Genomic DNA, 14,220 nt, shown 5'->3' with positions numbered 1-14,220 from the left:
TTTTGTCCTTGTGATCCAACAGAACGAGAGCGCAAACCGAATAGGCTCATGAAACCCTAGACTTGAGCACATATGACAGGCAAATAGGCCATCATCTAAGGAAAAAAAAACAACTTGAGTCTCTTGTTTGTTCTTAAAGAGAGGGGCAGACTGCTTTCTGGCAGATGCTGTGAAATACAGTGGCAGATTTAGCCAATTTTAGTGCTTCTAGCTATAATGGTGCATGACTGTCTCTCCAACTTATCCGCACAGGCCCCAGTCTGAGCTCACTGAAACGTATCCACAAGGCCAAAAATCCCCACTGATACATTATCATACATCAACGCATAAGCACGCTATACACACTAAACTACATACACTAAGTCTCCTGTGTTTGTGTGTCCTCCTCAGCTATCTGTATGGGCACAGTTGAGAGGAAGCATGGGGAGAGGACCGTGTTACTGCCGCATGGCTGACTCTGCCATTTCAGTAGCATTGGGGCGCCCGTTTGCCACAAGGCTTGTCCAGGCTCATTGCCCAAGGCAGGCGGGCTGACCCAGGCTGGCCCAGATGTCAGAAAGAGAAGCAGGGGTGCGCTAGTGTGCTGCGCCAATGCTTTCCAGTATGGCCAGACATCTGTCCCATCTGCTGGCGCCCAGCCTGCTCCCTTATTCATTTCTCCCTTCCCCCATCTCAACTCATCTACCTCATTTTTTCCTTCACTTTCCTCGCATATCTTCGCAAATCTGAAGTATTGGTGCTAGTCTATACTAGTGTACTAATAATCCTGCGGCGCAATCAACCCAGGTGGTCATCTTAAGCTACATGCTTCACATCTCTTGCTATCTATTTACTTTCCTCTCTGTTTTATGATTCTATCCATCCAGATGTCCACCTATCCCTCCCATTACAGCCTCTGCCCCGTTCTTATACTGCCTCTCATCCTCTGGCTATCTCTGCGGAGTCTGTCTCGCACAGCACGCGCCACTCCTTTCCCCTCTCCTTCCTTCTCTCCTCTCCTCCTCAATCACACCAACAGCTGTTCGCTCTCATTTCTGTAGCTCATAGTCAAAAGTGCTCCACTTGTTAGCCATGGCAGAAAGCCCTGCTCCCTCCACACATCCGGAATGCAGAGACATGAGCATCCAAACAAAAGATAACACTGTGTTTCCTCTTATCCCTCTAGCGCAAGTTTCAGAGAAGTTTGCCTGACTAGCAAGTACAATATCTTTGTTAGCAATAATGATAGCTGTATAATGTTAAAATTGTGATAACATACTTTTATAGATTTAACTCATGTCTATTCTTGGAGTCTCAGAGAGCCAAAGATAATATGATAAGTCATTCTTACAACTGAAATGTCAAGTTGATTTCCTAATATTATTATATTAATTAAAACTCAACATTGGCCAAAATATAACACAATAAAAAAAAAATAAGACACTATTTTTGGAAAATACATTTTAAAATACTTTATATATAGGCGGATTTTATTTTATTTTTGGGCAGCAAATATTGATAGCATCTTATATTGGAGTCAGTCCCATTACATTCTTTGTCATTGGGTTCCAGCATGGGTTGAAATGGAATGTGACTCTTTCAGCAGAAAGAAATATTCTTAAATATTATATATTATATCAAAATATTATTAAATATTCTTGTTTTTCCTCTAACCCCCTAGTCTTACATAGTCTAAGGATTTGATAACAATTTAGAAAACATTTCAGTTTTCAGGCATTGTCATGTTTATCTCCTATATATAAAACTCTTTTTGTTTTGCCTTCTATATCAGATTTAGCATTTGCATTATGGTTTAGAAGAGGCATTGTTTTATGATATTAATGTAAATATGATATTAATGATCTCTTTCACGAGAACACTTTTGTAACCTTTTGATATCTCTTAGAAAAGTTCAGGCTTTCAAAAACTCACTTCTTTAGGTATTTGTAGACTTGTGAATGGGCTCTATGCACCGCTAGAGTTTTAAAACCAATGATAAACTTCCGGTGAAAGCTTAATGTGACTATTTATAATTACACAAGGTTGGTTTTACTGCATCGATGTTGTAATGTATTTACAGTACATTCCGTTAAACAGACTTAAGCATTCATTTAGTTGTTCAAGCGTAAAACGAGATCAAAAAGACCGTTGTAACCACTAGCGCCGTCAGGAGCAACAGGCTAGCGCAGAAGTGCCATTGAAAATACTAAGATAAAATAAACGGTCATGTTTTAAAGTCGTGGACATTGGAACATGGAATGGTAAATGGAATTTAATGCAGTGCTTCTTGTCCGATCTGAGACCCACTTCATATGGTATATCTAACAGGCAGTGAAGACAGCTGATTTTTAAAGAAATCAGATCTTAAACGTGACAATTTTGTAATGGAAAGACAGTTCACCAGAAGCCCTTGGGCTGCCTGGCTGAAAATTAAAAGTCTGTGTGCATATAGCCCATTTATAAGAAATACATTTTCCTACTTCCACCATGCACCTCTTAAACAAGAGATTTATCAAATCTTGGAAATAAAAGTTTCCAAGGTTTCCAAGTTTCTCATTTATTATAATGTCAGATTCTTCATCTCTCTGAAATAAAATTAGATTGGCAATCAGATGTTAATCATGTTTCTTCAGATGATGAATGGTCAAAAGGTCTTCTATCTGTGCTCATCATTCACTGATACAGTTTAAACTATTACACAGAATTCATTGGAAAAAAAATCTGTCTAAAATAAACCCACAAACTGATCCTATTTGTGACAGATGCAGACAAGTTCCAGCTACCCTTTATCATACCTTTTGGTTTTGTCCCGAGTTTATTTGGACATCAATTTTTAAATCAATCTCTGATATTTTCCTTCTAAAAATTGATCCATGTCTTTTAGTGGCACTGTTTGGACTAAATCATACAAATGTATCGCTGTCATCTTTCAGTATTAGCCTTTTGTTTGAGAATTGCTAAAATTGCTTATACTACTAAACTGGAAAAAAAACCCTTCTCTGCCCAACTACTTTCATTGGATGTATGACCTGTTGCAGTTTATTCAAATAGAGAAAATTAGACATACTATTAATAGCAAAACAGAAGATTTTATAGAGTTTGGCAACCTTTTCTGCTGTGTTTTAAAAAATAGCTTTTTTAAAAATGTAACTCATACATACCTAACCCTGTCTGTATCTGTCTTTTTTCCTTGCTTTTGTATAATTAAAACTCATCCAAGAGTATATTAGGAAAAGAAATTTATATATCTGACATTTAACAGTAATGGCTTACTTTGGTGTCATTTGTAATTTATTATTATTATTTTATTTATTTATTTTGTTGTTTACTTTATTTTCCTCTTGATATGGTTCATAGAGAAAGGAATTTGTTTAATTACCACCGAATATGTTTTCTTCAATATTGTGAAATTAATGTATTATGGTTTTTCTTTCCCTTACTTGTAATAACTCTCTGATAGAGAATTGCCAATAAAAAGAGTTAAACTAAAATACTTTATATAGGTATATAAAGTATTTACATATATTATAAAAAAAGAACCATTAACGAAAAGACAAAAAGGGAAGACGATTATAAGAGAGCGAAAGAGGGAGGCCAACAGGTCTTGTTTGTTTTTGCTCCCTCTATTATATGCCACAAGGAAGACCCAAATGTTATGCTTTATCCCATGATGCTTTATTTTAAGACTGCTTAAACCCAAAAGACTGCTTCCAATGATAAAAAACAGGCCTCTCACAGGCTGACTTGAAATTTGTTTGGAACATGTGGCAAAACAATATATCAAGGAGAGAATGGCTTTAAGGAAATTGTTTTCCTCTAAGCAATTGATGTGGTGATCTTGTGCGCTAGCGAATTAAATGCCAATTCAAACAGACAAAAAATAAAATCGAATTCTTTTGTAGAATTAGGATAATTCCTTTTAGGCTGTCTGGCCACACGGCTACAATCCGAACACAATTTCCGCCCGGAGGTGAGAGGTGTCACTTCTAATAGGGAGGCAACGCCGGTGGATAGAGCCATTGTTTGGAGGCCATGCCCAGCTCATCCTGAACCCTGAGAGGGTCTTAATGAAGAGAGGCATGCGGTCTGGGGAATAGTTTGAGCAGCTTTTCTCTGGTGACTTGCAGACGAGGGCCAATCTGTCAGGGACGCATTGAGCGAAATTACTCGCCGCATTGGGATGTGTGGTGACAAGCAGGCGCGTGTATACGTGTGCTGCTGGTTGAGGGAAATGTATTGACAAGCAAATTACGCTCTCAGATCGCCTGGCTGCTTTCATTTCCACTCCCCAGGACCTGAAGCCTTTTGTTAGCCTATGGAAGAGCCGGGGTGACGGGCAAGAGACAGGACAGGGAGAAAAAGAGAGAGAGAGATTCCACAGCCAGCCCACTGACTGTTATGACACGGTAAAATTGTGAGCGGTAGCATCGGCAACATTAAGAGTGGCAGAGCAGCCATCCCTCTTCTTGCATGACCGAGCACAGCATTGTGGGAATTAATTCCTTTCCAATCAGAGCATTTTTTAAGGTTCATATATTTCCCCAGTCTAAACCGAGCAAATTAGGGAAAATGATACCTTGCCAGAATTGCTGACAAGTGAAGATATTCTAATTAGACAGATGCACCCAGCCAGTGGCACAGGGTGGGCGGGTCCACTGGCACAGGAAGTGGGGATCTCATAGGTGAGGTCACTCCCACCGAGCGGATCAGTGATGCATAAGCGGCGAGAGCTCAGTGATACTGCCATTACAGATAATCACCCAGACACAGCAGACAAATCCATACATACCTCTCATTAACACTGACCTAGTGCTGGCCCTCATTTATCTGACATATTTAGAAAGATCTGCTTCCTTTGATTTAAGACAGGAATTTAAAGCTTGTTATTTCTGCTCAAAAGAAGGAAGACAGACAAAAGCAGCCACAACTGCGTGTTAGCATTGCACTGCCATTCAAATTCGTCAGCATTGCCCTTCCTTTCTAAATTACAACCTCATCTGCGTCCATCTGTTGTCCTTTTCTTTCAAAAATGTTTAGCTTGTCCTTTTGTCCTCAAAGCAAACTTTTTCATGCAACTGTCTTAGCCAGACAGGCGCATCACAAGCGCTAACGGCATTATCATCACACACGGAATGAGATTCATCTCCCCTATCTCAGTCCTGATCATTTTTAATCATCTTCCACGTTATGATCAGAGCTCAGTTGCGGCGGAAAGGGTATGTTTGACTAGCCGGGCTTTCTTAGACTGAAGAGTATGTAGAGTAAATACCAATCTGCTCAGTTAAATCTGCGGCAGGCAGACAAACTTCAATTAATGGGAATGCAACTCATTTGTGTTTACTGTATTTTCTAAAGGTCAGCCAAGCCACGGACTCGCAGGCTCGATCTGAGCCCATTCCCAGGGTTAAATCTATTATCACAATGAATGGCTGAGGGCTCTTGGTGCCTCCTGATATATGACTATCCCAGACTCGAGCTGACCCATCAGGAACGTTATAAATAGATGGGGTGGGCCCTGGTTACACCATCACAGCTTACTCGCCTAAGAGAGGAGGAAAGACTTGCTTACTTTTGCTAACATGCTTACTCCCTGCTCTCTCATACAAGCACACACACATTCTACACACGCTCTTTAACATGAATAGATGCATTCCACACCTTCAACACAGATGATTGTTCTCCCCAAAGTCGCATGCTATAGCAAGGGCCTTTCCATCTCCAGCTGCAAGTATTGTTCCAACTTGCCAAGGCTCATTAATGCTGAGAGCGATAAGCTCCGAAGGACAAATTGTGCACATGTATCAGCAAGAAGAAAAGGTACGAAACGCTCTCCTATCCTCTCTCCCCCGCACGTCCTCCTCCCTTTGCTCTCAGCTTTGTTTTGTAACATTCCCAGCTATCAGAGAGCTTAATGTCTAATTGCTATCAACCGCTTACCACTGTTGTTGACAAAACAACAACCCTCTATGAATAAGAAAAGCAAGAAAAAAGGGATAAATGAATCTGCTAACAGGGCTGTGAGATGTTTCGCCTTCTGCTTTTGTTTATTTGGCCCTTCAGTTTTTATTCAAAGAACTTAAAAAGAACCCATGTGATTTTAATAAGTTTCAAAGTAAATGGAAGAAGTTTCAAAGTAAACAGGAAAGGCTAACAGCATTAGCGTAATAATAAAACCTTACTATCAGCTGATAAATAAATCTTGTTTTGACAGGTAAAAATCAGGATTAAAGAAACAATTAAAATGACGAGGATGATGAAACAAGTTGGAATTAAAATATGACTCTATATTACAGCACATAATAGTAAGAGATATTATCTGATAAAATGCTCCCAAGGTAGCCCGGAGGGTCTTGGAAACTCTTCCATCATTATGAAACTCCATGTTACCGCAAAGTTACACAAAACAACGTCAACAGAGAACGTAATTAAGGTACGAGGGGCCTCTGAAATACCCTTCACTGACACTACACCCAGTTCCCATGCATAGGCGTCAAGGCTGCACTGTAAAATGGGCTATATTGCAGATGGAAGGTGTTAAGCTTGTAGGGGTGGACCGATGTTTGAGTGATTTAGCTCTAACTTGTTATTTAGCATACAGCTGGTTTGCTCACACGGTGCTGAGGGCTTGGCCCGTTGCCCGTAAATTCTTTTGTGACTGTACATACCTGGAGCTGGAGAGGGTTGAGTCCTGACGCGGCAGCAGCTGCCATTGTGGATGGAATGAACTGCACCGGGTAGTTATCACCTGTCGGAGAAAGGAGGAGGGGGAGATAGTGAACAATGCGCACAGGTTGAGACAATGAGCGGCCCAACGGCAGACCAGACAAGTGCCAACACAGTTCCTGTGGGCCTGCCTGCACCCAGCCTCGGCACTCAGCCCAAACATCTGCACTCACAAAAGAGTCAGCTGGCCAGAGCAGAGCGGGATTTACACAGGAACGTCTCTCTTTCTCTCACATTCAGGCTTTTTCCTTCTGCTTTTTTATCTTTGCCCACACTTGCACAGTCCTTTCTCATCTAGCTGTGCATTGTGTGCAAGGTAATGCTATTTTACATCATTGTTCACAAGTATCTGCGATTTATATCATGCTCTGTCAGATGCTTTACTAGTTATGCTATTGTTCTACACGCCATTATGTGTTTTACAATGAGATCTGGCGCAATAAAACATGTTTGTGTAAGAGAGACAGAGGGTGCCGACGCCAGATTCAACAGGTTTTAACAAGATGTCTTATCTAAATATTGTTTGAAAGGCATTTTCATCAGGAGATCTAAAGTTTCCAATAGAATCAAACAATACAATAGGGTGAACAGAAAAAACACACAATTTAAACCAGATGAAAACTGTAGGTTTGAACACAAAAGCCCTGGGGATACAGTTCTGGTAACCTTATACGGATAATTGAGTGCCTCTGAAAGTGTGTTTAAGAGTGTGAGATGTGTTTTGTGCAGTGGTTGGTGTATATAACACTGTCTCTGGCTCTGAGAGCAAAGGTTTGACTGAAGCATGCCCATGGAAGGGGAATTGGCCCTCTTTCAGCCCCCACTTCTGCCTGTCACTTCTTCTCACAAACATATGGAGCTATTAAGCCACAGGCACGGGGGTAAACACATATATCCTCCCTCTTTTCCACCCTCGTACTCACTTTGCAATCTGACTGACCACAGCACATTGTGATGCAGCCAGGATATTCAATCCCAGCTTGTGGCAGAGGTGAATAAAGAACGCAACTGAACAGATTTCAAATAGTGCAATGGGACTCGTAGAGGGGTCATTATCCTCCAAGGTTCTTTCTCTCTCTCTGTGCTTGTGGTGATATGTCATGTGAGCCATGAGCAGGTCAGGTGCCAACCAGGAACTCTAGGCCAAGGCTAATGGTCTAGGGGCTGGTTGGGCAGCCAGTGTCTCAAGTAGACGGGGTCTCCTGCCAGCTTTCTCTATGTCAGTCTGTGAAAGTGAATCTAGTTTAAAAGGCAAATCTGCCTGCCTCCAGCCACTTAATGCCAGGGAGGCTCCAGCGACGCCACTCCCCAATAGGGTTGTTTCTCCAAGTTTGCTAAGGCCAAGGGCCAACAGCTTATTATCAGCCCATCTTGGGGCCCAATAGTGGGTTTCTCAAATCTGATTCAGCGATCTTTGAGAAGTCTACTGGGCACTATACTGTGTCATAGGCAGTGTTAAGCTCATAACAGAAATAACATTTCAATGATAAAGCCAAAATGTGAAATATAATCTAACTATTATGACATTGAAAAGCAGACTGAATTTAAAGGACAGTTTTATCAAAGAAAACCTTGCTTAAAACAAAATCTGACCAACGATAAGCTATCAGAGTAGCCAAAAGTAATAAACAATTATGGTGTTGGCTCATACATCTCAGGCCAGAAAACCCAAGCCAGAGCATCCACTTCAACATGTAATTCTCCCGTGATAACATCACAGGTTCCTTATCGAAACAAGCTTTCTAAAGATGCCAAGTAGAAAAGGGCAAACATTATCAGCTCAAATCACAATACTCCTCTTATTTGCTTTAAAAAAGGGCCAGGCAGGCTTCTGAATAATGCTTAAAGTGCTTGCTCTTATTAAGGCATTGCTAGAGAGCTTCATAGTGTATTCTGTTTCAGCCAGGTATCATGCTGCAAATCGAGGCCAATTTGGACTGCCAAGTTGGCACAGAGCCTCTTTAACTAGAAGGACCCAAGGGTCTTGCACAGGGCACCACTACCACTGACATGGGCCGGTGCTCCATAAGAAGTGAGGGTTGTGAGGCTAATGAAAAGGTGGAGGAGAGCGGGGAGGAACGTCTGGCAGAGTGCTCCTTCTGCAACCTCTTCAGTTCTACTCCACCTGATGCCAAGAGCCAAGCATGTGGAATATTCAAGCCAAGTGGGGCTCTCTTTGAAATCAATGGTTTTGTTAAAGGGCACAGTGTCTACCAGGCTCACAACCTTTCTTCCAGCCTAATACTAAAGATTCGAAAGAAAAAAAGAATAGAAAAAACACGTTCAGAACATGCAAGAGCTGTTCACCCCAGACCATCCCTCTTCAATTATTAAGCCAATTAAAACAAAATAATTGAAAATAATGTACTTTATTGGTGACAATTATTCACATTTGCATACAAGTCAATCCCCTTCAATTGTACTTTTAAATACTCATACTCATAAATCATACTGTAGCACTTTTTGCATCCAGTTTTGTATCTCACTACAAACTTTCAATACAAAGACAGGAATTTAAAAGAAGAACCAAACCAAACCAGTTCGGAAAACAAGTCAGCTCAAAACTGATATTATCAATTGCTAATGTGGTGTATCAATGTCTAAACGGCTGACGCACATTCTCTGTGACATGAATGTTGCCTCCAGGCGAGTCTCTGTACAATCACTGGCTGTCAGCGGTACCGCCAGCGGGGGCATCGAGGCCTCATTGCATCCCAAGAGCCGTGAACATCCACGATCAGCAATACCTATGTGTTCATGTCTGCACAGGGGGGATCACCACTGTCCTCTGCAAGTCTATTTGAGTAAAGAATGACCCAAGTCCTCTCTTTATACCAAGCCCAAGCCATTGAGCACAGTGTGTGAGAAAGGGGATCTCTGCTGTTTCACTGCAGGGTTAAGGCCATCAGCATAGGGCCCTAGCGTCTTGCTCTGAGCACAACCCGGTCACCACATGCCGGGTAACACAAACAGCAATGAGTCCTAACTCATTACCCGTGTTAATAATTCGAGTCATGTGCATGAACGGCAATAAGCTACGTCCTAAACTTTCTCCCCTCCACTGTTTCGCAAATTATGAATAATGCAAGTGCTTTACACACGCTAAGGATTCCATTACAGCTGCTGTTGTTTGTACTAAAACACTTTCCATGTCAAACATATTAAAAAAAATCAAACCGGGGAATAGAATGCCCTCAGGCTCTTTGTTCAACCTGTCATGCCTTTGTAGTTCAAAAATAGCTGACTTTATGTTCCATCATTTACCTTTTAGTTAATTTATTAGCTGCTCTACCACACCCTGTAATAATACAACTCTCACCTGCTGACTTCTGAAGCTTTCCTCCCTCTTATCAGTCTCACCGTCTAGCTCTCTTTCTCTTTTCTTGTATATTTGCCTTTTGATGAGGTGCTGACAACAAACAGGGTTTTTTCAAGGCATACTTTGAAGACAAAAGGAAGTTTTTTTATAGAGCTGCACATCTTTTTTTCTTTCTTTGATAATTCTCATTCAACTTTTTGTGTTCCTAAGGCCCCGTTTACGCTAATATGTTTTAGTTTTAAAACGCATAAGCTTTGCTGCGGTTACGCCTTCCATCCACACTACCCCAGAGGTTTTGAGCCCTGAAAATGGAGCGTTTTAAAAACACTGAACAGGCCATTTTCATTTTAAAACATTGCTGCTCAATGTCAGTTTGGATGGAGGAAAATGGAGACATCTGAAAACATGGTTGCAGATATTCGCCTATTTGATTGGGGATTTTTCTCAATATTAATTACACAAACTTCAGTCTTGCATCCTTTTCTTGAAAGTTCAGACTTTCGCAACTTTGCGAGGACAAACTCCAGAGGACACGCCAAGTAAATCTTCAAAGAGAACAGTGTACTTTGTAACGTAATTTACTTAAATTTACTCAAATTTACTCAAATAAGCAGAATCAGTGAGCGTGGTTACATAAATTAATTTATTAACTTATCTTTGCGCTCAGCCAAAACACGTTACCTGAAAACAAGTAATTAAAAAGACCAAAGAGTCCTTAGATAGAGACAAGATGATTTAAATATCACGTTTAGCGACTACAGTGAGATGAAATCCAGTGGAAGATTGTTGATGAACTGTCTGACTTGCGCTGCTCTCATCTGGGGAGCTGTGCTCAAGGCACCCGCTGACTGCCTGGGACTTAGACGTGCGCATACGCTGCATCACTTACCAGAGTGTGTGTGTGGTCACGTGATGTGCATTTTCAGCGGTATAGTGTGGACGGAAATCTTTTCAGAAACGATAAGTGAAACGCCAGTCTGAACGTGGATCGTTTTCGTTCTAAATTGCCATTTTAAAACTAAAACGTATTGGTGTAAATGGGGACAAATGTATGTTCCTTTTCATTTCCTACAAGTCTACTAATAAAAAAAGAATAATTACTTAACTATTTTGATTTTTCTCAATGGCAGTCCATAGTAATAAGAAAAACAAATGCTACTGATCCCCTAGAAGGAAGGACTAGGTTTTTAACTGTTGAATTACAGAAACTGAGACTGGCACATCCCTAAAGCTCAGAACAATGGCTGGATGTGAGGTTGAGGGATACTGGCAGTGAGTCAGCCTGCGTGTTGTAGCAATTTCCTACAAATTTGTTTTTGAATTTACAGTGCTTGCGTGAGGAGCAATTCTCTTTTTCACAAAAGAAGAAAAAAGGCATGCCAGAACAAGTACAACCTCTTTCACCAGAGGCCCTTTAGTTCCAAAATGGAAAATGTGCACAACTAAGTGTCACCTTCCAGTTGTTGATTTTTTAAGAAACAGAAATGATTAGGGATAGATAAATCTCTAATTAATATCACATTTTCAGCACTTGAGCCAATGACTCTCACCAAAGATGATTATATGTGCATAATACAAATGGCATAATCATATATAATATCTTTTACAGGGGCATGACGAGTATTGTATTAGTAATATGTTCTCCACAGATTTATGGCCCATGAAGTTGAAACCCTTTCATGCTGACAGTGTTTATATTCCAGCCCTCATTCACGCCATCCATTGTTCTGAAGGCTCGAAACGCCTTGAACTCTGCCAAAACAGGCTGCTTCACCGAGGTGATACACTTCACAGTGTTCAGAATTAATTGCCTTGACAAGGAGGGCTTGATGTTCTGCTCTCTGAATCCAGAGGGATGAGCTCTTTAAAAACAATGTGATGATTTGGTCAGGGAAATCAAGCAATGATAAAATATGTGCTGAGGAAAATTGAAAGACACAAGGACGTAAAGAAAGCTCAAAAGAGGCATGTCAGTTCCCCTGAGGTATAGTATACCATGGAAAAAGACATAAAACATAACAAAATAAAAGCCATGGAAGGAACATAACATCTATTATATCCCCCAAAAAACAGTAGTGTTATTCTTTGAACTAATTATTTGAACTAACAATTCAATTATTGTAATAAATAAATTTGTATATTTACAATTAACAAATGATTCATTTACATATGATAGTTTTGTTTAGGGGCAACACAGTGGCACAGTAGGTAGTGCTGTCGCCTCAAAGCAAGAAGGTCACGGGTTCGAGCCTCGGCTGGGTCAGTTGGCGTTTCTGTGTGGAGTTTGCATGTTCTCCCTGCGTGGGTTTCCTCCGGGTGCTCCGGTTTCCCCCACAGTCCAAAGACATGCGGTACAGGTGAATTGCGTAGGCTAAATTGTCCGTAGTATATGAGTGTGAGTGAGTGTGTATGGATGTTTCCCAAAGATGGGTTGTGGCTGGAAGGGCATCCGCTGTGTAAAACATGTGCTGGACAAGTTGGCGGTTCATTCTGCTGTGGCGACCCGGATTAATAAAGTGACTAATGAATTTAGTTTAGTTTAGTTTTATCATTACAAATGTTAAATCATGGTGAAATAAAGCCATTTGTTTTGACGCTTTTCATCTTTGACTCACATCAAATTAATTGGTTATTTGCAATTGTTTTGATTTTTTAATTAATTATTATTAATTAAAGTAATTGGTGTCCAAGTTAACAATGTATTCCACAAAAACATTTTGTGAAATATCTTCTGGTGTGTCCCACAAAAGTGAGTTTGCAACTCTATAACAGCAACAATATTACATTTAATATTATTTATTATTTTAAAATACATGAATTGCATATTAAAGGGCACCTATTTTACCCCTTTTTCAAGATTTAAGATAAGTCTTTTGTGTCTCCAGAATGTGTCTGTAAAGTTTCAGCTCTAAACACCCATAAGAAAATTTATTATACCTTTTAGAATATTGGAATTTTTATGCTCTAAGCCATGTAGCTGTTTTTGTTGCCTGTGCCATTAATGCTAGTTCTCCCTGCCCACTGTTCCCACGTGCCTGTCAGAGTGTGCCTCAATCTCCTTCTCGGCTGCGACAGATAAACAGCACAGTGACAGACATGAAGGAAGCACATCTCACGTAATGTTTGTGAGAAGTACTACAGTATTTGATGTATTTGTTGCGGAGTTGCAACAATGAGTCGCACACAATATCGTTACAAAGTTCACACACAGAGCAGACACACACAGCGCACGCATTTAACTTTGCACTGTTTTTGCACGCAAATGTGACAGGATACACGTTAATATCCACTGCTGTATGATTATCCGTTATTAACGTTCAAAATAAACCTGATTTAACGTCCACAAACCAGGATTGAAGCATCTTCTTCTATAATTGTACTGACATGTGGCTGTGGTCATAAAGATGGTAAAATTGCTGTAATTCATTGCAAACATGCACTGTTTTAAAAATGTTTAAAACTTGTAAAACTCATTCTTGATCATATTTGATGATGATTGATGATCACAGAGAGCTAAACAGATCTTTTAATCCCAGTTGATTTGCGCACGTCCTGTCTTGCTGATATGATTATACGCATTACTATGGAGACATGTTAATACGCAGCTGTTAATCAATTTGGTGTCCGGGGAAACCGCACTCATACATCACATTGAAGTCGGCCTCAAAATGGGAGGGATTTTTATCCTATTTTAACATCAGGAAATTTAAAAAAAGAGACTTATTGTCTTTATATCACCCCAATATGACTGTGGACACACTATACCTACACACAGTTCTGTCCAAACAACGATGATTTTCATCATAGGTGCCCTTTAATTTATTGATATTTATATACTTAAAAATTAGCTATCCTAATATCTAAAGGAAACTGGTTAGGATATCCCAGGCAAGTGTTTTTGTGTACACGGATCAACAGTAATAAAGAAGTGAAACTCCAAGAGCTTAAATGTGTTCTCTTACCTGGCTTATAGGACATGCCTGGGGGGAAGAGGAAGCCCTGCTGAGCTGCTGCGGCTGCTGCCAGAGTGCGCTGGTCGTGTGGAAAAATGGGGATCATGAGCGGAGGCATGTGACCCTGGACCTGCTGAACACAGAGAGAGAGGAGATCACACAGGAGTCTAACACAGGCTGACAGAACCGCTCATATCCTGACCCCAGCGCATCCAGCACACGCTCACCAAATACCTGCACTCAATC

General features: G+C 40.6%; 1 protein-coding gene across 12 annotated transcripts in view; it reads right to left on the bottom strand.

Moving 5' to 3' along the window:
- sox6 (SRY-box transcription factor 6) overlaps positions 1–14,220 on the bottom strand; it is a 199,845-nt gene that overhangs the window by 37,979 nt on the left and 147,646 nt on the right. For 10 of the 12 annotated variants that reach the window (XM_056461452.1, XM_056461449.1, XM_056461456.1 and 7 more), the window contains 2 exons: positions 13,984–14,107; positions 6,645–6,724 (listed from right to left, as the gene is read on the bottom strand). In XM_056461452.1, coding sequence (XP_056317427.1) covers positions 6,645–6,724; positions 13,984–14,107 — 204 coding nt within the window. The remainder of the gene's footprint in view (positions 1–6,644; positions 6,725–13,983; positions 14,108–14,220) is intronic. The other 2 variants (XM_056461450.1, XM_056461457.1) reach the window with 1 other exon arrangement.

Source organism: Danio aesculapii, chromosome 7 (genome assembly GCF_903798145.1).
Source record: "Danio aesculapii chromosome 7, fDanAes4.1, whole genome shotgun sequence".
NCBI lineage: Eukaryota > Metazoa > Chordata > Actinopteri > Cypriniformes > Danionidae > Danio > Danio aesculapii.
Note: the sequence above shows the minus strand (reverse complement) of the source record. Positions and strands in the feature narration are given on the sequence as shown.